General features: G+C 40.7%; 1 protein-coding gene and 1 long non-coding RNA gene across 3 annotated transcripts in view; both read left to right on the top strand.

Annotated features, from left to right (window-relative positions):
- Positions 1-267: 267 nt before the first annotated feature.
- Positions 268-19,354, top strand: fgf10a (fibroblast growth factor 10a). The gene is made up of 3 exons (XM_017410526.3): positions 268-1,649; positions 15,641-15,744; positions 18,544-19,354. The coding sequence occupies exons 1-3, from the start codon at positions 1,223-1,225 to the stop codon at positions 18,745-18,747; spliced, it is 735 nt and encodes a 244-aa protein (XP_017266015.1). The 5' UTR covers positions 268-1,222; the 3' UTR covers positions 18,748-19,354.
- A 5,585-nt stretch (positions 19,355-24,939) lies between these two features.
- The window catches only part of LOC112450333, a 35,160-nt gene continuing 33,857 nt past the window's right edge, over positions 24,940-26,242 (top strand). For both annotated transcript variants that reach the window (XR_003038905.2, XR_003038907.2), the window contains exons 1-3: positions 24,940-25,057; positions 25,146-25,218; positions 25,839-25,951. This is a non-coding gene — a long non-coding RNA (uncharacterized LOC112450333). The remainder of the gene's footprint in view (positions 25,058-25,145; positions 25,219-25,838; positions 25,952-26,242) is intronic.

Genomic DNA, 26,242 nt, shown 5'->3' on the forward strand with positions numbered 1-26,242 from the left:
TAGTCTGGGAAGGGGTGGAGACAGAGAAAAGGGGGAGAGGGAGAGAAGGCAAGAAGTGGGGTGGGACAGACCCCCCACCCCCTAACCCCCACCCTCACACACACACACACACGCGCGCGCACACATTTACACTTGCACGCTCACATAAATGCACTCAGCTCTTCAAAGCCAAGAGGTTTTAATAGACATCCAATTAGAGCGAGACATCTGGGGAGCTGCTGTAGCAGATAAATAAGGTGAAAGGAAAAGACAAGATTCAGTCACCTCGCTGAAACTCCCGATAACCAGCCGGAGGACTGGTGATAGAGACGGCAGAGAGGCAGAGGGAAAAAAGAGGGTGGGGGCCAAAAGGGAGAGGGAGCCACACACGGGAGGAAAGAGGAGAGCCAACTCGCTCCAGCACTCAGACTCTGAGAGGCAAGGACAGAGGACAGACGGGGAGATCAACTCACTGACAGACGCACAACAAGAGACGGGAGAAAGACGAGACCTGGGGGGGCTCAGTTACACTCTCAAGTAACTTCAAACCGGCTCACACAATACGAGAGAAACAAAGGAAGAAAAGAAAAGAAGAAAATCTGGATTCTGACCTTTTTTTTGTGACTTGCATTGCTTGGATTTCTGTGGACATTTTATGAGAAGCATCACTGTTCTGTATTTTTTTTCTTCTGCTTATTTATTCATTTTGTACTAAGCACTTTGACTCATTTCATTCAGCCTCCTTTGCCTTCTTTGTGTCTTTTTTTGGATATAATTTTTTTGTAGCATGTATGAATGAAGTCATATTGTGTGTTTTACTCTAAATGGATCTGAAGTGTTTTAGGATGATCCTCTTGAGAAGAGAAGCTCCTTGATAGTTCCTGTTGTGAGGTGATCTGAGTTACGGATGTTGAGACACTCCTGTGGTCTTTCTGAGGAATAACGATCACGAGAGACAACAGAGTAGTCCGACTTTTCCACCAGCAGCCACATCTCGATTCATTTAAACCGCAGATCTGCTGCTAAGCGTCCTGCTCTGACCCACTGCTGTCGAACCATCTCCACCCCAGTTGTTCCAGAGGTTTCAACACCTACAGTCCCAGTGAGATTGTGGGTTCCCAGACAGAGGAGGTTTAGTCTGTGGGTCAGGGGGAGTTTCTCCCACTCTCTTTCCTCTTCCCTGCACCCAGCTCAGCATGCCCCAGCCCCTGTGCACCTCCACAGCTCTCCCAGCTCCACTACCATGTGTAGATGGACAGTGACACAAGGTGCACCGGTCGCCTGGTTCTCCTCCTTCCCCTGCAGCGGACCTCCTTCGCGCTTCCTCTCCATCACCTTCCTCCTGCTGCTCCTCCTGCTCAGACCCTCCCCGCTCTCTGCGGCTCCATCCAAAGACTCTGAGAAGAAGCATGCACCGGGAGGGACTCCTCACCTTCTCGCCTCAGCGTCTTCGTCACCCGCGCCGCTCCACGCTTCCTCGGCGAGGTTGCCACGGGCGACCAACGAGTCATCGGCGTCCGCAACGGTGGTCGGGCGCCATGTGCGAAGCAGCTACAAACATCTACAAGGAGACGTGCGCAGGAGGAAGCTGTTCTCCTATCAGAAATTCTTCCTCCGCATTGGTGAACATGGAAACGTTAATGGCACCAAGAACGGTGATGATCCATACAGTAAGTCAGCTCACTCACATATGAACTGTTTTAATCTTTTGATTGTGCTTTTACTGTACATGTTGAGCTTAAACTGAACATTGAGGAGTCGGCTATGTTTATAGGTACATGTAGTCAGTCTGTTTCTTTGTAGATCTTCTGGCAGAACTAAGCAGCCAGATACAAAGGCCCCTCTGTCAATGAGACCACTGTGGCAAAAGACACACTCATTCTTCCTCCACGTTATCTCCTGAGTTTATCTATGGGGAGTGAAGTTTCTTTGTTTCCTTCTTGGGAAACCGTGCACATTAAGACAGGTGACTGGGCAAAAGAACAGATAACAGAGCTGCGTGCTTCCAGCCTTTTCACCATCTGTGGAGGCAAAGCATTTTTTGTCCGACTACAAAGAGTTTGGAGGGAGAAAGCTTGACAGAAGAAGAGCAGGAGATGGGTTAGGGGGAAAAAAAAGCGCGCCAAACAGATTAAAAACAAAGACAAAACAATGATTTGCTGGAACCAATTAGAAATTGCCCAAAGAAAGTTCTTCATCTTTGAGGAAATATCCAAAACAGCTAAACCCCATGGGGAGAATGACAAGTCCACTGAGTCCTTGCTGCTTTTGTGTTGCAGCTGTAATCGTGGAGGGCATATGCTAAGTTTGAGGTTTTACTCACTAAGTGGAGTGAATATGTGATCCCTGCTTGTTTATGCATTTTCTGGGGTTGTGGAATATGATTTTGAGCCTTATTTCTGCTGAGAGGGGTCACTGAGCACACATGTCAGGACCATTCAGCCTCACATTCACACAGTGAGGCACTGACTCTAATCTAACCTTTAAAACTGCAGGTAATAAAGAGGTTTTACTCACTTTCTTGAACTAAAATGAGGCTAATATTAAGAATTCGAACAAACATCAAGTTACTGTTAAAGCTTTTTTGCTTGAACCATGCATCATATGTGTGCACCAGCAGATCTAAATACTTCCAACAACTTATAAGGCTCATCACAAGTGGTTATGGCTGAGCGAGAGCAGAATATCAGCTGTTATCATTCTGCCGTCCGCAACTTTTATCTTCCAGTTAAACACATCTGGAAGTTCTCCAAGACGGCCACAATCCTCTGGCCTTTGAGCATCACAGAGTAACTACACCGCCCTGGGGCACGTTGACAGTCGTTGCTGAGCGAGAACAGAACATTACTCCCACATTTACCTGCCCCGAGTTTCCCCCGCAAGCGCACCAAATCAGATGGGAAATGTTCGAAACGCAAGTTAATTTTTTTTAATGCTGTACGACAGGCATGTGTGCTCTCTGAATCAGAGAGTGTACGTCAAGTGTGTAATGTAATGTAATCCTTATAACAGGTCTTTATCATCTACACACCTTCATACACATGTCATGGGTTTGCATACATCTGTTGGTGGGACTTTGGTGCTGCACAAGCCTCCCCTGCTGGGCACACACACACCAGAGTACACCAGAGCACAGAGAGGCCAGTCTTGCACATGGCCTCCATATGGCAAAGCCCACTTTTATTAGGGCCGGTGTTAATATGTGTGTGTGTGTGTGTGTGTGTGTGTGTGCCACTCAGACACCAAACCTTTACCAGACATGGCTGAAGGAATTCCAATTAGCATCTCGTCCTCCTCCCTCCCCTCGCCTGCAGTGCTCTCTGACACACATGCGCACGTACACTTTTACTCACGCAAACATGCACACACACACACACACACGTGTGCACAGAGCTCAACCATTAGGCTGCAACGTGTCACCGGCGATAATGACGTCAGGTCATTGCATTAGAGGGACAATCCATCAATTTCATCAAGTCTCCATGGAGAAAAACATAACTTTAATCTGAAGGTTTAGCTACATATTCTGGGCCTCTCTGGCCACATTTTGTCTTGTTTATTAAAGAATTCATCGAGCTCTGCCCACCTGACAAGCCAGTACAGATGCTGAACATGATCATGGTAGAGTTTGATGATAAACTGGAAGGAGTCGGCTGTGATGAAGACATAGTGTTAAGTTTAATGCACATTAATGTGTTTGCATATGTGCACAAGCGTGTGTGAAGAGGGATGTGTACGCACCTCATGCTTTTCTGCTTGCACTCTTAACAAATTGCACCCTTCAAAGTAAAGCAAACAGAGCCGTAACTTAATTCTGCTGGCTTGTCTTTGAACACGGATGTGGTTTTTCACATCCCAGGTTTTGTTCCCTTCACAGGACCTCCGCTGCTCACGGCGTTTTCTGGTGTGTTTGTGCCTATACAGGCTGTAACCACACTTTTTATTTGTTTTTGCACCTCAGACCATAACTTTGTTCGTACACACTGTGATGATTTTAGAGATGATGGAGCCCAAACAGCTGCCGTGCACGGGACTTTGGGACAAAACACTGGTTTGATGCCAGCTTCTGTGCTGTGCTCTATAGAAATAAGTGGCTTCTTCTCGTGCTAGTGCAAGAATGTTTTGTAAAGTTAACAAATAATGCAGCAGAGCTAAAGCTATTTAAAGCTGTTTTACTGAGAAAAAAGGAAAAAAAAGAGGTCAAATACTTTTCATGGTCCAGTAGTTTGCTAACATTCTGGGAGTCAGATTGCAAATGAGCATCATTAAACAGTGTCAGAGGTGAAAAAGTCATTTTGACTTTGGCTCCGGGGTTCAGGCTCTCCTCCACACTCAAGCCCACCTAATTAGCTTAAACGTCTAGCACATCACTTAAGGTTTAGATTATGAATTTGTGCTTGCTGGCGCTCATCAGCGTTTGTCTATTTGTGCTCATTTGCTCAGTCCATCCATCTCACCTCATAAGGCCCTCCCAATCAGCTGCTCCGGTCTCCATGTGGAGATCTTGAGGGAGTGTAAGGATGTGATTAACTCTTGATCCTGGCTCTGATCATGAGCGTCCAAACTCTCCTGGTTCTGCTTACTTCATGTTAGAAACAGTCCCAATAAATGTACAAACATAAAAACATGTAAAATGCAAAATAATATGGATTTTAAGGTTGTTTTATAGACTTGTATTCAGTTACTATTAAATAGTCAAATTAGATGGGATTTAACTGTAGCCACTCAAACGGCTAATAAGACACACATTGATTAAAAAACTAGCAAAATGCTTATCACCCACTGCTTTGCATGCCAGTTTTAAACAGAACTCATGTAGTCTGTTAGGGCTTGGAGTACCATACGTGGTGGGATGACTCTCAGTTACTACCATGCTAAATATCTGTAAAACTGACTGAGTTACAACCATTATCGTGCTTGCTGAGGTCAATGAGCTGCCAGTTGTATTTGTACATTCAATGAATAATTACTGAGAGTTTGAGCAACATCCGTCCTCTGGATCACGAGATATTTTGGGAACAGACAGAGAGACAAACAAAAACAGGCACACACACACACACCTACACACACAGAGGCACTTCCATAATTGTCCGCCTCTCGTGGTGGCAGGTGATAATCAGCACACACTAATGTAAATGAATCTTGCAAACCGACATTCACAGAGAAAGCTCAGCTTTATATTTAACTTTTAGTCATCTGTTGCTGCTAGTTTGTTGTGGCTGAGACGTTCTCGAGTTTGAATTGAGACTAATAACAGACAGGTCTGCAATAATCTGCCCATCCTGCAAATTGCTAGAAAAAGTTGCTCTAGTTATACAATCTTTTACTTGCCGTTGGGTTTCACTCTTTAAGAACACAAAAAGAAGTGTCAGTTTTACTGTAAGTGAATATGCTTTTTAAACACCTTTGGGCTTTTTGGGCTTTAAAATCGTGACCATATATTTATCTTTGCTCTGAGACTCGTAAACCGTCTGCGTCTCAGCATGAATAAAGCAAACCAAAAGCGCAACAAGTGCTGGCTCCTCCACAAAATGTTAAACATTCGCACCATGCTTGAAATTAGTCCCAGCCTTCTCCTCCTCCCTGTTTGAACGTCTCTATTTTGTGGCCCGAGTCTGCGTCTCTCTGCTCTAGGAGCGCGTTTAGGGTTCTCGTGGGAAAAGGTAACAATGTGGCCCATAAAAGAGAGTTATGAGGTGGTACTGGATGCACCGAGGTTTAGTGTCAGCGTTGCTTCTCATTTAAGATAACTTTGACATCTTCATGGGCTCGCCGCCGCGCCAGCCGTAAATAAAGGTTGTGTGCAAACGTTGCTGCAGCATCTTGTTGAGGAAACACTGAAGTGAGTGCTCCTCCAGCTACCAGAGCCACATTTAACAGTTCAGTTCAGCTGTGTCCTGAAAACATACAGGAAATATGTGCAACACAAATCTTACTCTCATATTTTCTCCACCTATGCTGGCATTTAGATAAAAAAAAAATCAAAAAAACATGGAAAACAGATCTTATTTGGTCATCAAATCACCTTAAAAGAAATGAAATCATGACCCTTATTTGGAACTACAGCAAGAATCTGGATCAAATCATGTTGTATCTGAAACAAGACTACTTTTATTTGAAAAACACAATGTAACATTTTTTGTTTTACACAAGAGCCAAGCCGTTTATTATTTGGAAACTTTCAATCAGGTTAATTTTCTTCTGTTTCACAATAAACTCTCTGGTCCAGACGAGACCTGCAGAGATCACTGGTCTTTTTTTAGTTTCACATCATAACTTTTTATTTCTTTAATGGCCTGTATGTTACTGGGACTGAACAAAGATAGTCTTTACATTTCTAGGAGTTTTTTCTCTTTGCTTTTACAGAGATTGCATCACGTTGCTCCTTTAAAAGTCATAACCATCAATTTAACTGCCCTTACCCCTCCATCTGCATCGTTTAGGGGTCTCATTCCATCGCACACACAAGAGTGAGTGTGACGTCCTGCAGGTCAAGAGGTGTGAGCGCCCTCTGACCCTGTTGCAACCCATGCAGGGTCACTTTCAGATCATGTGTGTGTGTGCGAGTGCTTGTCAAAAATGCTGACACAATCGTGCCAAAAACGATCCCAATAAAAGGTTCCCATCGAGACTTCTGGAAAGATCTGACTCTCAACTGGCAGAAGAACTAAAGTGCAGAAATTTTCCACTTATTACATCATTGCTGAGGAAATTATTACAGGTATTATGAAGCTGGAAAGCAAACAGTGCTGTCACTCAGCTCAGGAGGTGTTTGAATGTGTATTTTAGCTTTTATCACTCCTTGTTTTGCAGTTTTCATTCATTGCTGGGTTTGTTCAGGAGATCTTAGAGGGTTAAAATATATTTAAATCCTTTATGTAACAAGAAATGATTAAAAAATCAAGCTTGTTTTTTCTTATTATTGCTTATGATATTCACAATAGATGCCTAGACCATATTTATTTTATTTAGTGTGGCTCCAGTGCAGAAAATCAGCTGAATTATTGTTTTATGAGGTTCAGTCATTGGAAATACGTAAAATTATGTAGCTGCAGTCGCTTTGAAATCATTAAAAATAACTTTATTGAGACTGTAAACAGCCTTTTGGTAATAAAGTTGTAGTTCAGCTCGTTTGGAAATGAGGATCTGTTGAAGGTACAAGAAATATCTTACCCATTGTAGATAGATCTTTGAATAAAATCTGTTTAGAGAAACAGATTATTTTGGTCTGGACAGTGAATTTTGGGTCAATTACACGGATTTATACAGTTATTTATACACGCAGCCTGGAGTACTTCCTGAAAAAATATAATATTTCTGCTGGAATAACTATGAAATGTAAACTTGTTAGCGGTGTAAAGGTTTATAAAATAGAAATTTCATGAATGGCAGTGAAATATGTATGAGATAACAACTCACTTTAGCCTTGGTTCCACAAAAACGAGTTCTTAGCTTATTAATCAAAGTTGTTTCTATAACAGGTAAAATATTCAGTGTAATCTTTTCACAGAACCCCACTTATCACTTTAAACACTGCATCAACTTCAGTATTTACAGGATTTTACCTGCAGTATATTTTATTTTTTCTCTCCCTGAGCCAGTGCCAAAGATCCGTAGCTCAGTTTTTAGGCATTATGATGTAGCTGTAGTGGTCAACCACACCTTGATGGCTAAAAAACACACAACTCAACACAGCAGAGTGCAAAATATAGAAGCCAGGCCAAGGATGGGGATCTGAGATTGTGCCACATTTCTTCATCTTAAAAGTGCTGCTTTAAAACCTTTGAAAGCCAAAGTGTTCCTTGGCTGGAGTCGGCCAGGACAACGACAGGATCTGTTTCATATTTCCGTCACTGTTTACACATTTCCTGTCATCGCCGCTTGATATTTTCCCATTATTTAACTTGGCTGTCGGTTAATCTGTCAGCTACGACAAGACAGAAATAGGAGCCAGATTTATGTACGCAGTCCTGCTGCAAACCCGACCAGTCAGGCACCACCTTTATATAAAAAGTCTTTCAGCTGCAAATCATGTTTCTGTAAGTTCTTCCGCTGCTTTGGAGCATGTTGGCTTTAGACTCCAAACATCAAGAATCGATTACAGACCACAAAACTCTTAAGACTTGCTGTTTTAAGTGACAGCTCTTTCACTGTGTGTGAATGATTAATGAAAGCACAATCATACGTGACTTAAGATGAGCGAACCTGGAAAAGACTGCAGGGAGATCCTCTGATGTCCAACTAGTTCTCTCCAATGAGCAAACCTTGGTGGGACTTAATATTTCTTGTAGAAAGAGCAAAATGGAACGGATGATGAGCTACTTTTTAACCAACTTCATGGAAGATTTAGGAACATCTTAAATTTAGTAAAAACCAACAGAGTCGCTCATTCATTGCAGTCCTCTCTGAACAAGGGTCCAACACTTTGTTGCCGTCTCAATAATAAACCGTGGCACGGTTCGGTGCACTTTGGTGGGAAAGTTGTTTGCCACGTCAGCAGCTCATTCATCTCCACAGTTTGACATCTTAACATTGCTTTGTTTCAGCAAAAACCACGAAGCCAGAGAAAGTTCAAATCAGAAATGATTTAATCTAAAAGTAAAATACACAGGAGAGAAAAAAATAATATGAAATCAGCTCATAAAATCTTAGTTCAGTTCACAACTTGTGCAACTCTGGAGGCTTTTTTGGGAAATCATGAGAGACTTTCTGCAGGAAACCAGAGTTAACAGTGACCTCCTCCAGCAGAAACCAAATACAGAATCCAGTTTTAGGGGAGAACCCTTTAGGAATTTGTTAACTAATGTACTGAGAGTTTTTAAGCTTAAGCAAAACACTTAATTTAGTCTCAGATTTTGCTCTTCAATGTTGAGTTGTAAACTTTTGAGCTAGTCAGGTTTTGCTCTCAGGGTGTGAACCTGTCGTAGTTGGCCCTTGAGCAATCTCAGTTTGGAGAAATTAAGTTTAATTGATGAGGTAACAGTATTTTCCTTTTAGCCAGACATCCTTTACCTGCAGATAAGCATAAAACAATTCAAAGCTGGTACCACTTCAAAATAAGGACCCTTTGGGAAAGGATTCAGTACTGTGCTCTAAATAGGTTATTTAGGAGTTTGTAAACACTTTCTAAAGCATTAATAATCCATGATTAATCCTGTATAAAACAGTTATAAAACTCAAGTGCTGTGCTTTTATCTATTCATGTAGTTTACTGCTGTTTGCTCAGCTTACTTTTTTAACTAAATAACTCTGCATGCCAAAACAATCTTTATATCTACTAATGCTCAGTGCTTACATGCAGGTAATTTACTGACAAATGTTTGACAGTTAAAGTCTAAGTTATAAAGAATTTTATAAAAGCACAGCGCTTGATCTTTTCAAACAGGGAGCTTGTTTCGATGTATGAACTGTGTTTGATAACTTTTACAAACAATTGTTAATGCTTTAGAAAGTGTTTACAAATTTGTGATTAACCTGCTTAAAAAGCATTAATGAATCCTTTATGGAGGATCCTTATTTTGAAGTGATTCACTCGAAGCCTAATACTGAAAGTGTCATTTTGGTGCCTGTGAACGAGCCAAATCCACGGCCAGTAAAGCAGCAGGAGGTGAGGAATAGCATGTGTGATGGATAACAAACAGGGCTGCATTAAGAAAAGCCCCCAACCAAATACACACTTCATGTTCCTGACCCCCCCGCCCCACTAACCCCACTGCACACACATTCACACACGCTGCATGAAAGTAGGGTTTTTAATGGAGTCATCAAAGGTAGAACAGAGAGCTTAGTTCAGAGAGGCATCTGGACAGTCTGGCTGTTTGAGCAGAGCAGTCAGGAATTTCAACAAATTACCCTGTGTGTGTGTGTGTGTGTGTGTGTGTGTGTGTGTGTGTGTGTGTTAGTTAATCCGTGTCTAATCAAAGACAAAAAACACAGGACCAAAGAACAGAGAAAATGTGCTAAATGAAAAACATTTAACATAAAAACAAGATTTGTGAAGCTAAAAGTTTGTCTGCAGCAGCTGTAGGTTCGCCGGGAACAACTGAAACCAGCAGTTTTTTTTTTCTTTCTCCGCGTTACAAGACTTTTTGACCAAAACCTGTCAAAACAACAGTTGGGCAACATCATGCTGGCAGCTGAACTGTAAATGAAAAATGTGTGAAATGCAGACGACCGTCACAGCACTCTTCCTGAAAACATAACTCCTGTTGTGTCAGGCCTGGGCGATGTTTGGAGAGAAGCTGGGAGAGTTAGCACTTCATCGTGTTACAAAGTCAACTGTGTTGAAAGAATCGCGATTCCTCAGGTGGTTATGTTTTTCTTTTTCCTCTCGTCTCAATCAAACCACCATTAACATCACTCAGAATTCATTGTGGTTTTCTCTCACTTGTTTCTAAATGTATGTGACACAACGTGCTGCGCCCTGCAAATGAAGCAGTCACAAAGACGAAACGTCAAGTTATCTACTGGCCTTTGGTATTTTAAACAGACGGTTTTCGGCTCAGTGTTTGATTTTAGAGCTTTGAAATTAGGTTTTACAACTAAACTTAAACAGTGCTTAATTTAGTCAATTTCCCTTAAATGATAATGGGCATATTTGACTTCTAAGAAATAAAATAAATCACCCAATTTAAAGCTTTCTGTTTGTAGAAAACTGTTCATCACATTAAAAATGAAAAACTGAGAATTCCTTGAAGGAACGAATGTCGCCCACTGACTAGCATATCAAAGTTTTAAACAAAGATCTTATGTGACTTGTTAGGGTTCTGGTTATGTGATGGAGATAAGCCTCAGCTACTACCACACCAAACTTCAGCTAATTATATGTAAAACTGACCAAGTTATAGCCATTTTCCTGTGTTCTAAGTTCAATTAGCAGCCATCTTGAATCAGGTTGACCCGAATCAGTTAATCAGATGTAAGCGCACTGGTTGCTTTTTGAGCATTTCATCGTAATCCGTTCAGTGTTTCATGAGATGTTTGCCTAACAGACAAACAAATGCACACATACATAGACAGGCAATTACATGATCGCCCACTGCCATGAAAGCATGGAGATAATTAAGGAATTCCGAGCTTTGTCATTTGGGGAAAATGTTCACTTCATTAAAAATCATTCAGAGACCTTTGTTCTCTCAACTATGGTCCAAGCCGTTAAGTTCAGCAGGCTTTGATGTGGCCCCTAAGCTCAGGACGACACTGCTGTCAACCACTAAGTTACTTAAAGCACGTTGTATACAATGGTTTACACTACAAGCCAGTGTCCTCAACAAGTAATCTGCACAGCCGCGGGATGTTTGTCTCTCTCTCTCTCTGACTTCATAAAGAGCTGGAAACGTTCAACTTAACTTCTAAACCTTGTTAAAAACTTGGGTGGCCTCAAAAGGGCTGCAATGCTGGTAAAAGGACAAGTTTTTTAAAGCCTCTCAGTGATTATTATTGTATTTGCCTGGCAGAGTAGAGCAGAATTGTAGAACCAGTCAGATTTTTTTGTTTGGATTTTGGAGCCCTCATAAAAAGATACAAAACAAACACTCAACCCACAGTGACTAAAAGACATCATCAATCACTGACGCTTGTTTCAAAGAGATAAATCACGTTAAGTGCTTGGAGCTCAAATAATGAAATCCTGCTATTAGATCTTTAAAGTACAGAAAGTCTTTTTTTCTCTCTATGCAAATCTAGTGTCTTGGATGTCATGTTTTTCACGTCTCAAAGGGGCAATAAAATCCGTCACTGGAAGAGTAAACAAAAAGCGCCATTTCCATTTTTTTTTTTTCTCTTGCCGATGGGGGTTCACGACACGGAACGAGATGACGAGTGACAATATTTCACAACACGGAACGAGACCTCTCCAGGCGTTAGACCTACTCACAGCTGGTCGTCGTGTCAAGGTCACAGAGTGAACAACCGCCGCATAATCTTCAAAAAAAGACCCCGAATAAACAGTGGAAACATTTTCACAACCTCCCATAACCTTTAGGTTCAGCTGGAGTCTCAGGGACCGTGTTTCTGGAAGGGGGTGGGGGGCATCCAGGGGTCGACAAGAGGACTGGGTAGGTGTGCGTTCCTGTGTGTGTACCTGAACATCTTTGAGCGTAAATTTCTCTGAATATTTAGCCATGACTGTAGTGATTGTTGCAGTAACAACTGGAGGCCATGATCTGCTGCCACAATCTAGATTCCATCTTTGAGCTGAAAATGAGAGCCAGAAGTGAGAATGAGTTTTTTAAAAAAAAATGTAAATCATCTCTAAGTCTTGTAAAAACAGCTTAGTTATCACCTAAATGTAATTTCAGTTCCAGATTCTTCTTCTGTGGTATTTCAACTATACACCCATTTAGGCCGTTTTTTTGTTTTGTTTGGTGTTTAAAAGAGCAACAAATGTTTTAACTGGACTTCAGGCAGGTCGGTTTAGCAATACTCAATGCTTTTGATTGTGTTCAGAGAGTGATTTGGCTTTGTTTGGCTGAAATAAGCAAGTTATTATACTTATAAACTGCACTGGCGAATGGACGAATGGTCCGTCTCACTGCTTAGTCCAGCTGATTTCCCTTTATCTCTTTATTCCGATTTTTCATTGGATGATGGAGTAAAAAAAAAAAAAAATTTCCGGTCATTATAAAAAGTAAATTCTTCTGGTACACAGGTTTGGTATTTCTTTCAAAGCTGACCAGGACTTTTAAGACTAAATAAATCCTACGTAATAAGTGCTTTGAGTGCTGGATCACCTAAAGCCATCAAATCCTAACTGAAACAATGAGTCGGGATCCAGAGAGGAAAAAGATTAAATCATAAAATTGATTACAAATACATTAAAAAGTCACTGGTACTTTCAGTCTAGCAAACGTATTAAAAGAATGTGTGCACGGTACTGTGTTTATCACTGAAACCTTTTGGATTAGGCTGTGACACAAGATCCTAATCTTTTTTTTTTTTTTTCTGTCTCCTTGCCATAAACTGTGTAGCCGCAATCTAAACCTTTTGTTGCAGCCGAGCGTTTTAACTCCCAGGCAGACAGACAGCTTCTGGTAGCTGGTAGAGGGGCTATAAAAGGTTCCCTGTGCTTTTGGGTTTTGACAAGCCACATCAAACAGGAGGAGGGAGAAACGGTTTGAACAGGTGGACCAGCCTTTAGCGGGCACAGACAGATCTTATTTTGTATGGATCACAGCTCAGAAATGTCAGCTGTGGAGCAGCAAGATGGAACATTTTGGACCTGATAGATCAGTGTCGTGCAGCAGTGAGTAATGGACTTACAGTGTGAGAGCATTATGCACCGAGAGATGGAAAAAAAATCTTGAAGTGGAGTAGTTGAAGAACCCTTTTTTTTGACCAAATGAGGAAACTGAGGGGACAGATAAGTGTTTCAACAACATGTAGCATAAAAAAAGAAGAGAAGCATTGCCAAAAACGATTTAAATATGACATAAACAAACATGCACTCATGAAGAAAGTGCCACTGTTTAACATCAAGTTAAATGTCTGCATAAACAGCCTCTTTGTTCTGCTGCAAAGCAATGAGAATAGAATCATGAAATACAGTTGCAGAGAAAACTAAAAATGTTTGATTTAAAGCATAGAGGTGTCCTTTGTTTTTACAACACACAGTACATAACTGAAGTGATAGATATTCTACTGTCTCTGTCCTTTTGCACCTATTTCTGCAAGTAGACCCTTTCCTGTGGTGATTTGGGTTTTTTCCTGTGTTTTGTTTTATTTCTGTTTTAGTTTATTGGTTTGTGTTTAGTTTCTGTTTTCTTGTTTTTCACTTTCTCATTCCTCCTCAGTCTATTTCTCTCTCTGCATTCCTGCCACGCCCACTTACACCTGTCAAAGCCTGCTAATCATGTCACCTGTCTCCACTTACCTGATTATCCTCAGCACTTTAAAACCCGGTCATTTCTGTCTATACTCCGCTGGTCCATTGTCATTGTTTTGCCTGTAGTCTTGACGTCTGTTCCTGGTTTTGTTGCTCCATGTCCATGTTCCGTTGTCTTTTTGTTTTGCTGCCACGTCAGCTGTTTGTTTTCATTTTGTTCCTTTAGTTTAATAAATTAGTTTTCGTTCCTCTGATTATGAGTCTGCGTTCTGGGTTCGCCATCGTCTCCACGGTTCCTGACATTTCCTCCTGGGCTCATTTACTTTTCCTTTGCAGCCCCTGATAGTTTTATGGCTTGGAGTACTGACTTATGGTTGACAGAAGAAAGGGCCAGTGACCACAGCGTAAACCATTAATTGGTTCACCTTGAAAACTGATACGGACACCTTGACCCCCTGCCAGCCTGGCAGCCAAAAAGCTTCTCTCCATCCTGTCCGTACGCCCGCTGCCTTGCTTGTGCGCCCGTGGTCAGAAAAACAAACATTAAATGCAAAAAAAAAAATTTTTTTTCCTGGCTCGCAACTCGGTCCCAGGGCACGCAGCCCACAAGCTAACCAGCAAATAAACAGAGGGCAAGAGGCTGGTCTCAGGTCTGCCTGTCGCACAGTGAAGAAAAGACAGGTAGACCGAGCTGAGGGTTTAACTCTGTCACAGGGCTTCATAGAGACAAACAACCATTCACGCTCTCACTCACACCTAGGGACAATTTTAGAGCTAACATGCATGTCTTTGGTCTGTGGGAGGAAACCAGGGTACCCAGAGAAAACATGCAAACTCCACATAGAAAGGCCGGGAGGTGAACCTGCGACCTTCTTGCTGTCGGGCGACAGCGCCGCCATGCCACCCCTGTTTTTATTTCTACTTTTAATGTCTTGTTCTTCTTCCACATCGGTGTAAATGTTAACAGGTTCTTTTATAAAAGGTTTTCTTTTGGTGGAGGGAATTCTGGCTACGAGGGAGCCGATGTGCAGAATTGACAAGTGGACTATATGGCTGTATGGTGATGTTGCTGAAAATGTATTTAAGGTTATAAAAACAAATATTTGTCTTATTTTTTTAATATAACACAAGGATCCCCCGAAGCTTACACTACTTCTTCTAAATATCTCGTTTTGAGATGCTGGATAGTTCGTATCTTTTAAATTGAGATTCTGTGGAAAGGTTGTGAACAATTACTGCCTTACCTGTTGTAGATAGCTCTTTGAGTGGCCTCAGTTTAAGGCCAGAGTTCAGTTCTGATTGGATTAAAGAGCTAATCCAAGCAAACCTAAGACAAAAGGAAACTTGCTGCCATAAAAGAACAGCAATTTAAGTTGTTCTATAAATCTTTCTGTTGTGTCAGTTTTGCATTAGACGGCTATGTCAGCAGGCATATCACAATAATCCTGCTGGAAGTGCCTCAGATTGGACCACAAGTGCTACCACTAGCTGCTCGTGGTCCTAATTGTGTTTACAAGACACCATAGAAATATATGTAAATTACTATGTAATGCAAAATTGACATTGATGTAAACTGTTATCAATTTTTTGAGATTACAGTTGTTTTAAGATGATCTTTGCCCAGCTCTAATTAAGAGCTGGGCAAAGATAATATTTAATATTTGCTCCCAATCAATCCACAGAAGCTGTACGAGGACCTGCTTTGAATAATTAAACGTTGACAGAATCTGATACCAGCGAGATCCAAAGTGGAAACTGTTAAGATAAATGGGACAACATCCGATGAGAAGCTTCACACACAGGTTTGACATGTTTGCCTCTTTGTGTCCACTGCTCCAGGTATTTTGGAGATCAAATCAGTGGATGTGGGAGTGGTGGCCATCAGGGGCCTCATCAGCAATCACTACCTGGCAATCAAGAGGAACGGCGTTCTGTATGGAGCGGTGAGTTTTAACTTTATCGCAGTTTACCAATTACCTGCCAACGTGAGCATCTTAGGATCTCTTGAAAGAGTTTTTGCAGAGTGTTAAATATAACTGACTGTCGTGTCAAAACAAGTGATTCAGAGTTTGAAGAAAAGACCCACTATTCCAGAAACTGAAACCACAGTTTGTCATCTCGCCTCTTTTGCTACCTAGCTCTCCTTTCTCCACTCCATTCAGAAAACGGGGGAAACACAATCCTTCAGTTTTTCTATTCTGCTTCAGTCCCTCTGGGGAGAGCAGCATTTGTTTTGTCTGTTTTCTCTCTGTTTCGGGCCTTTTCTTCATCTCATTCTCGCCTCCCTTTTTTCCTCCTCTCCTTGCTTTGAAAGGCCCGGTTTTCAGCGTATCTCTCTGGAGCCACACCACAGATGAAATGACACACAGTTAGAGAAGAAAGGTAAAAAAAAAAAAAAGAGTCATTTTGTTGCAGGGCCTGAAACTGAATTCCCATGACGTCTTCCGCCCCGGTGCAACACAAGCTGTAGTGGCATTGGCCGGTGAAGGGCCGCGGCGTTCGGTTACACTTGATGGCTTTACAAAGTGACTTCTTTATCCGGTGGTAATCAATTGAAATCATTGTTTCAATACATCTCCAGATTAAGTGTCACAAAGGGTTATGATTACCACCATTTTTACCATGAATGTTACCAGCCATCATGCCACAGCCACATGAAGGATAGAGAATTTATTTAAACAGCTTTTATTATTTAGTGGGAAGAGTTTTAAACATTTTCGATCAGATCTGCCCACTGTCTTCACTTAGCACAACGGTACTAGCATCATTATTTTTCATTAACATAATTTCACTGTAATTGAAGGGCTGCCATCTCTCGCTCTCTCTCTCTCTCTCTCTTATACACACACACACACACACAATGTTAAAAAGCTGCACGGCGTCTGTTAAATATTCTCATTTTGCTTTGAGAACATTCAGTTTTACTTCTGGAACCAATTTGAACAGCTGTGGCCAGATTCAGGAAGAGTCCGTGAGCAAGAGAGAGATACTGAGTGTGTGTGTGTGTGTGGGAACAAGTATGATGTTGCTTGTGAGTACCAACTGCATTTAGTTAACTGCCTACTTAAGCTACGTTAGCCCTGATCATAGCAGCAGCTCTCTCAGACACGTTTTTCTCTTTATGCACAGAAACCCTCAAACCTCATGTCACGATGCTCTTAACCACCAACAAGCCCTAACCTTTAAAATGTCACACTGTACTACATCCTGTACTCCAAATTCATTCAACGTCCTGCACTCCCTGACCGCTGACGCACAAACGACATCAAAACTATTTATATCCCCTTTTTACTATAGGCCTTAATTACACATGGGATTTATTCTAAAGTGATGGTTTACAATTTGTTCATCCGTGTTGGCAAAAAAGGTAAAGTGGTTGGATGTTTTACTGTGCTCTGAAAAGACACTCCCCTGCCCCCACAAAAAAGACCTGTTGTAGAGTTACAATCCTTAGATGGTGAAACAATAGCTTAAACTTTAGCAATCTTCAATATAATAGAAGCACTATACTTCAGTAAACATGAGTAATTATTATTAATCATAAATCTGATAATGATAGTCAGAAATTAGGAGGATTAGAAATTGTTATATAATAGCTCTAAGTGAGTCTCTCTTCCCTTAATCGACAGAGGTCAATGCGTTTAATTTGGAGAATCAGGGAGAAAAAAACTAATTTGATAAAGATGCCTTGTGGGAGTTTAATAGTAGGAATACTGTTGTCAACATTTCGTACTAGTTTGAAATTAAACAAATATGGCTGAATAATGTTATATGCAGGCCGCAGATGACAAAAGATCAGGGCACCGGTGTTGGCATGATGATAAACAAGTGTATCATCTGCATAAAGATGCAATGTTGCATCAGCTACTTCCTGGCCCACATCATTAATGTAAATTATAAAAACAGTAGGTCCTAAAACAGAAGGTGGAAGTGAGAGACCATTGCTTGGCACCCATTTCATATGATCAAAAAGATCATTTGAAAACCAGCCAATTAACTTAATCTGACAGCTTCCGGTGTAAAATGACATTATATATAATGCCACGTGCTTTTGCCAAATCTTTTTTTTTTTCAAAGTGCAGCAGCAAACAATTGTGTTTATTTGGCATCCTGCTATGCTGTTTCCTGAACCCAAACTAACAAGGAGATCAAACATCACTAAAACAACTCCTTAAGTCGATCATCCACATGTTCACATGTAAGGTACTGAAACCTCAGAAGTATAAAACCAAATCAAAACATATTTGTAGGAGCAGACGAGCATTGGAGATTAGTTTAATTAGGTATAAAAAGAAGCACCAGACTTTCACCCTGAGAAATCCCCAGCTTCCATGCTGTTAAATTAGATATAGCCTTTCATAAAATCTAAATATGCTTGGAAGAAAAAAAAAAACATCCAAGAAACTACAGTTATTTAATTTAATGGCAGACAACAACAAAAAAAGAGGCTCTAATTATATAATCTTTGGCTTTGTTGCGTGGAATTTGACTAAACCAATGATCTTTTAAAAGCGGATTAATCTTCTGCCAATAGAATACTTCAGATATGTCTGCGTGCAACCACACATCATTCGCCCAGCCAGCAGCGTCTCGTGGCGAGCAAAGATATTTCGAGTCTGAGACGTTGCTCTTTTCAGAGCACAAACACTGAATATAAAACACAACTCTTTACTTGTTTTACTTACATGTGTACCACTTCCTTTTTTTTAAAAAAAAAACATCTACGTGCTTCTCGTTCACAGAAGGAGTTCGGTCCCGACTGTCGCCTAAACGAACGCATCGAGGAGAACAAATACAACACCTACTCTTCAGATCAGTGGAAGACCAAAACCGACAGGCGCATGTTTGTGGGACTGAACGCCAAGGGAAAGCCAATGAAGGGAAAAAGGACACGGAGGAAAAACACAGCCACTCACTTCCTGCCCATGCCGGTGCAGCCACAGTGATGGGACGGATCAACCAGGAGGGTTCTGCACACTCGCAGGGTCTTTCTTTGGAGTTACAGAGACGGCTACATGGGACAGATCTGAAACTGATCTGTATGATGCACTGAGGAGGCAAAGAAACAAAATCTATAGACATTTAATTACGTTTGAAATAAGACATTTCTATTTTAAAGAAAAGTATATCAGTATACAATGTATATATTATTTTCTGCTCTAAGTTATAAAGTACACTGGCACAGGGAACATGAAAGAGAAACAACTTCTGTGCCAAAATGTGATTTAATAACTCACATTTCTAGATTTGTGTAGGTGGAGGGATCTACAAAAAAATGACAAAAGACGTAAGAAAAGAGACGAAGGTAGACGAGAGGGGTAAAAAAACGACAAGGAAGAACAAATAAAAAGCAATAAAAATGTAGAAAAACTCAATAAGGACCAACACAAGTTTAACACTATCGTGTTTTTTTCCAGATTTATTTATTTTATGTAATATTTAATAGAAAAAGAACAAAGGGCAAGGTCTTGTCTTTTTCTAACATTTATGCTTCTCCTTTTGAATACTAATCATTTAAACCTGAATAAATAAAAAGAATATATTTGTGTTTAACTGGTTTGACTTCAGTTCTTTATTTCTTTCTTTAACACTCCAAAAGAAAATAGGAAAGGTAAACAAATGCTGCAAATTATTCTGTCAGTTTTATTATATTTTTTGCAAAGTTCTAGCTACAATAAATGGGAGCAAAGGATGTGTTTTTGGTGACAATAGGGATCTGAAACTGTTTTATCTCAGCTTCCTTGAAATAAAAATGTTGGAGGGTTTGGGACCCTAAACAAAAGAAAATATATTTATTAAATCTTACATTAACTGTGTGGTGGTGGATAACTTCAGTGCACTTTACTTATTTTTCATGGCTTTAAAATCACAAACACTTTAGTTTGGATATGAACTTTGCTTTTGCTGGTGCTTTCAAATAATGTTTTATTCACTTAAAGGAATGGGTCTGGATTTTAAAGTGGGGTTCTGTGGAAAGGTTGTAAGCAGTCAGTATCTAATCTGTTGTAGATGTCTCTTTAAATCACAGAGGCTAGACTAGTTCTGATCGGACAGTCGAGCTAAGAGCTTGTTAAAGTAGGAACAAGACCAAAGTGAATAATTGCTCTTTTAAAAACAATTCTGGTCTCAGTAGCTTGACAGCGGCTCATGTGATCATTATTTTAGAAACCTTTACACCACGCCACTTTTGAACTGAACGGTTATTTTCACTGACAACTGTGTTGGTTTTGTCACCAACAACATTCCATGTGAAAAGTAACGTTGTGTAAAAATCTAAAACTTTCTTGTGCTTTCCTTTTTCATCAGATGGTTACTCTCATCGAGTAAACTGATCATATTCCAGTTTGCGATATGGGTTTAGTCATGGAACATTATTGGTAACATACTTACATATTTTCAGTATAAATAACCTTTTATCTAAATAAGCATGTAATTGGTTAGAAAATTGGTTTTGATGTTAAGGTTTATAAAACATTTGCTTTAATCACTGTGAAACTTCTGAGACTGGAGTTGTTTGAAGGCAACATTATTCACTGTTGTTCACTCAGACTGGCTGTCATCTTAACAATCCCATCAGAACTAATGTCTGTTTCTCCAAACTCTGCTTGTTCAGAGCGCTATCTACAACAGGTAAGATACTGACTGCTTATAATCTCCCCACAGAACCCCACTTGAAATATTCAATTTATCCCATTATGTAGGTGATGCGAATAAAGATTTCAAGATGTGAATTCAGACTTCTGAGGTTGCGGATTGACCAAGTAGGTAGCATGTTAGGACTGTCGCTTCCCAACAACAACAACAAGGTCTCAGGCATGAATCTTTGCTGTGGAGGTATTTCTGTGTGAAGTTTGCATGTTCTCACCCTGTATCTGTGGATTTTCTCTCGGTATTCCGGTTTCCTCTCACACGCGTCTTAGATTAAATTATGAATTGTTCTTAAATGTGCACGTTTTTTGCTGTTGTTGTTTTTTTTGTCCTCTGTGATGGACTGTGACTTGTTCAGGGTCTCACCCATTGACTGCTGCTGGAATAGGCACCAGCCCCTACCCCGCCCCCGCGACCCTGAACAAAAATTTGTGGGTACAGGAAATGAGTAAACGAGCGTGACTCACTGTAAAGAACATTTCTGAAGCTTCCGAGCACATCTATTAGTCATCGCTGATGGAAAGACGTTACCTGGATTGAGCAAATGGATCCAGTGGTGAACTGCGCTTCAAATCTAATAAATGCATCAAATAACATATTAATCTGCCAAACTATTATTCTGAAGAACAGGAGACATTTCATGCCAGACATAGAAACATCAAAATGATCTTCTTGAGTAATCAAACTAAAACCAGGCGTGAGTTAGGAATCTGTAAAAGATTAGAGTTTTGAAAGAAACAGACAACCTTTCTGATTACTTCAGGGGTTTCCATTTCTCTCTGCAGAGACCTCTCCGGTACATGTACACATGGCAAACATGGCTTCCTTGAGGATAAACACAGTTCTTTATGCGATAACAACAAAGACGAAACAGGTTTCAGAAATGGCCAACCCACACACACCCACAGAGACACATTGGGGCGGCTGGGTAGCGTCCTGTGTGCATCAGTGTGGTCCGGCAGCTGGGAAAAGCCTCCTCCTTGACCTTACGTGTCTGAAACCTGTTGCTGTGCCCCCCGAGACAGAAAGACACATGGAGCAGGGCATATGGTATAACATAAATATCACTCCTTTGTTTATCACCTGATTCTAATTAACTATGATGTCATGTTTTCTTTCGCTTCTCTCTGCTTCTTCTTAAAGCCACACTCCGCGATGTGGCCGTCTGGGTCCAACAGGTCTCTGTTTTTCTCCCCCCTCGCAGTTTCTGAAACTTTCTATCATGTTCCTGTAAAAGTTCAGACAGCTTCCAGCCCTTTAGCTGGCTCAAACAGGTTAACGCAGGCACTCTGCCCGAGACTGCGGCGGTCCCGATTCGCTCGTCGGCCATCGCGCTCAGCCCTCTGCCATCTGTTTCTGCGCGCTCGTGCGTCTAAGTTAATTTCCACGTATATGATGGAACCCACCGGTGTCCGTCCGTCCCACTGTGTTTATTACGAAAAGGCCCTCGATCCTCTTATTGTGTTCAGGAATCCTCAGTGTCTAACGCTCATGTCAAAATGTGAGTAAGTATGATGCATCAGAGGGCGATTCGAATTTCCTTTCATCCTCCCAGGGCATCCAGTCCTTTGTTTATATGATTACTTGGGTGTTCTGTAAACGACATATCAAGTACAATTACTTTGAAATGTGTTCAAGACACCGGTCTCCCTCCTCTCTCCCTCCCTCGTAAAGTTCAAGGGCTGGCATTCCTGGCCTGAAATGTCTTTATTATTATGTGGTCCAGCTCCAGAAATGTAGAATATTCCATTTAAGGTCTTCTTGGCGTTTCGAAAAGTGGAGCAAAACGTTTAGATATCTGAGACAAATTTGTCCACTTTGTTCACTCCGAGGGCCTGGATGGAAATCTTCTTTTACAGTACAAGACGTCGAGCTCTTTAGGCTGGCTTGTTGTGTTTTTATTGCAACTTTAACGTGACTTAATGTGCTCTTGCCTTTGGCCGTAATCCATTACAAGGCCGCACTTAAAAAGCATTCCATTTATTCAAGACAGATGTTTCACGCTGATTATCAGTGATATCTGAGTTTCATTTCATCCTTTTCTGCAGAGCGCCTGACATCTTACCCAAAACTGTTTGCTGTGTTGATTTTTTACATATTTATTTTTCGGTGTGCGTGTTGTGCCCGGAACGTTTGGTGCTTGGTTTGTTGGGGCATGTGGCGAGGCTCAGTATGCGGTTTCTGTTTTGACTGCATTAGGGTCTATCGGACCTGTGTTGGACCTCAAATGAAACGTACACCATTGGCTTCACACATTCACAGCTCCTCTGTTTGCTCAGAGTCTTGTGGCTGTGCTACCTGACCGCAGCAGCAGCTGTGAATATTTTACATCCCGGTGAGTGCCGGAGAGACCCGAGGAAAAAAGGGGGACAGGGAGAAAGCCTCGAGGTCCGATTTGGAGAAGGACGTGCAGGTTCGAAGGAAAGGTGAATAATCTGAAGAACCACAGTAATTACAAGGTGTGTGTGTGTGTGTGTGTGTGAGGGGGTGTGTGTGTGTTGAGAAAGAAGGCGAGGAGGGGAGTTGTTTGCTGAGCAGTTTGAACGGGATGCCAAAGGGTGAGGAGGGGTGAGGGGGGGCTCAGAGGAAGAGCGGGTGATGGGGTTATTAAAGGAGTTGCCAGAGAATTTGGGGCTAAAGGGTGGGAGGTGATTTCAGGGGGTATTTGCAAAAGGCTGGTGGGGGGGCAAACATTGGAAGCAGACCAAGGGAGTTCCTGGAACCCAAAAGGTGAACCAGGAGTTCTCCTCCTCTCTTCTTAGGCTCGTTTTTACTGATATTTTCCTTTTTTAGTCCTTTACAGCCTGATGGCTTTTTGTCACACCTTCTTCCCTAAATTCAGGGGTGCTTCCAGAATTTTTTTTTTTTTTAAAGGGGAGGCAAGATGAGGGCCATTGTTAATGTTGGAGTGGCACACCACAAATGTAGCAGTTTTGTTATGTAGTAATCATATATAAGTTATTTAAAAAAAACACTGGAGTCAGGGAATCAGATCTGCTTAGGTTTTCTTTAGTTTTTTTAAATTTACAGCTGATATTGCTTATTGAGAACAACTCAATCACTACTCAACCTGTTGAAGCTCATCGTCTCCTAAAATCATATTTCTTAAAAAACTATTATGCTATTATAGTTTGTTTTGTATGTTTCTGGGGTTTTACTAATCTTAAATAATTAGGGGAAATTAAAAATGTACACCAAACAAAAGATTGGGACTCAGAAGGGAAGGACCGCTAGGGAGGGCTTGTAGGGGGGCATCAGTGTTGGGCTCGGCCCATTGCTCCCCCAGACTCCCCCCTTGGTGGCGCCCCTGCCTGAACCTAAACAAACCAATATTTTTAAATGAATACGCTAAAATGAGGTCACGTGTAAAATGTGAAATGTTTCAAATATACTGACACGTTGTCGTCACTTAATTGATACTCCAGAAGGTATTTTTTCATCTTAAAAGGGTCACATTTTTAAATAAATAAATATATGCACTTGATGGCATATATTTGGATGGCCCAATAAACCAACAAAAACAAACAAGAAAAACCCTGAACTTTGTTTAGAGCATCCTAGGTTTAAAAAACTAGTTATTCAGATGGCAATTTATGATTTGTGAAAAAGTACATCATAATCCCACTTCAGAGAAGAAGTATTTAGCATCACTAACCAACTTAAACTTAATGTTTTATGGTGTTTTCACTGCATCTCCAATGTAGGAACTAAATACCTTTTTATTTTTGCCTTGAAATTAGCTGCAAATTCTTATCAACAGATAAAATGTCTTAATAAGAATATAATGCTCTTCCAACTGTTGGATTATTGTTTAAGAACCAGAACCTATGATTAACATTTCATTTTAGTTGAGAGTTGGAATTTTGTCATTTATTACCTAATGCAACATCAGTGCATTTATTGAAGGCATCATTCTTTAAAAAAAAAACAAGTTAATTTGCAAATATACCCAACAGTTGTTAATGTTAACATTTAAAAGCTTTAAGATAACGTTGATGGCCAAACTGCATACTCGTTCCACTGTTTGTACTGGTGTGAACTTTTCAGACCAACGACTGTAGACTCTTCAAGAGTTACTGAGTTCACTTTGTGTCTGTAAAGAGTGGAGTCAAGTGTCTCACTACGCCTCTTAAAAAAAGCTGTAAAGTAATGAGCACCAATCACACGGCATTAAAGAGTGCATTAAAAATTAGTTATCTACTCTCTTCTTGGGTACTTCAATTGTTCCTGCCTCTGTAATGTCTCCTGTAAATCTGAATGAGGGGATGAAGGACACACACTCCAATTTAGAGAGCTTCACAAAGAGTGTCTAGCTGTTTTAAGTATTATCTCTAAGACCCAAATATGTGCATTTTTAAAACTGTATGTGTTATAGTGTTTGGATTTCTGTTAGGTTCTGTTAAATTTATCTTGGTATAGTTTAATGTCTTTTTAGTTTATGATTTGTTTTCTTGTTTTTTTCACGAGGCTGTCTTGCTCTCTGCTCTCTCAGCACACCAGGTCTGAGTTTTCTGATCACCACACCTGCGTGGAGTCAGACGTTTACTTCCTTCAGGGTGTGAGGTGCTCCTTCACATATTATTGTCCTTATTCAGGTGTTTGCTCGTGGTAAGTTTCAGCTTTTTGCCGTTAGTGCTTCAGATTCTCTTTTTGTTTTAAAACAAAGTTTCGAATGTCACTTTTTCTTTTTCGTTAGGTCCTCCTCCTTATCATCATACACAGCTGACAGAATATCCTCTTTAACTCACTACCGTGGCTCTGACTTAGAGGTGAAATACTTCAGCCCTGATTAAATGCTTTGATGAGTTTTTGCAATGCAAGGCCTTTATTTAATTTTAGTGGCTGTGTAAAATGATAAGTCAACTTTAATGGATAGGAAAAAAGCTCAGACCTCATGTTCAGCTGGTAATGATCACTATAATGCTCCCCCTCCCTCCCAGCAATGATAAACTCTATAACAGGCTACATATAGAAAAGCTTAAATAATTTATTTTTCTATTTTTTAACCAGGAACTAACTTTTATACAGATACATGGCACAAGATAACAAATAATCAAAAAATGTTGGAATGTGTACAGTGTTTTTTTTAAGCCTTTTGCTCCAATATCTCAGTCAAACATTGTATAACTGAATAAAAACAAATAAAATTAAACTGTCATGCTATAATTATGCTATCTGAGCTTGGAAACATACAGAGCTAACATAAGCAATAATTAAAGACAATAACATCTATTTTTAACTTGAGGATCTTATCTGTTGTATAACCACCACAGTCACTTGAACAAGCTGATATCTTATTCATTTTTCTTAGATTTGAAGTCTAAAACATTTAAGAGAGAGAGACAGAGCTCTACATTTTTGCTTTTCCCTCGTTTTTTTCCTGGTTTAGAGGGAACCTGTACCTGGATGGCAGCCTCACCTCAGACTCCATCCTAACATCTCCTGAGGGCTTCAGGTTTCCTGCAACAGGTGGCTCAAACATTTGCCTTGGCCTGCGCTGAGGTGAGTCCTCTGTTTATTGCTTCGGAAAGAGTGAGAAGACCTGAGGGAAGGGGAGGGAGAGAGAGACAGGAAAAAAATACTGACAAACAGAAACTTAAAGTGTGTGTCAGGAGAAACTGAGAGTCCGAAAATGTGAGTCACTAGTATCATCTTTTAAAGCACTTTGTAAGGCGATTAAAAAAACAAAAAATGTAAACATGCATTTAATGTTCGAGTCAGGAACGAACATGAAACATTTTCCAGAGCTGGAACGAGAACGAGGCCAAAAGATTTCTGTCCTCCTCCTCTCAT

The sequence above is a fragment of the Kryptolebias marmoratus genome, linkage group LG14 (genome assembly GCF_001649575.2).
Source record: "Kryptolebias marmoratus isolate JLee-2015 linkage group LG14, ASM164957v2, whole genome shotgun sequence".
NCBI classification, from domain to species: domain Eukaryota; kingdom Metazoa; phylum Chordata; class Actinopteri; order Cyprinodontiformes; family Rivulidae; genus Kryptolebias; species Kryptolebias marmoratus.

What these genes read in the sequence shown, in the direction of transcription:
- fgf10a (XM_017410526.3), top strand. Translation starts at nt 1,223, where the DNA reads ATGTGTAGATGGACAGTGACACAAGGTGCACCGGTCGCCTGGTTCTCC. An exon ending in GAACGGTGATGATCCATACA is followed by an intron (nt 1,650 to 15,640) that starts GTAAGTCAGCTC and finishes CCACTGCTCCAG; the next exon opens with GTATTTTGGAGATCAAATCA. An exon ending in ACGGCGTTCTGTATGGAGCG is followed by an intron (nt 15,745 to 18,543) that starts GTGAGTTTTAAC and finishes TCTCGTTCACAG; the next exon opens with AAGGAGTTCGGTCCCGACTG.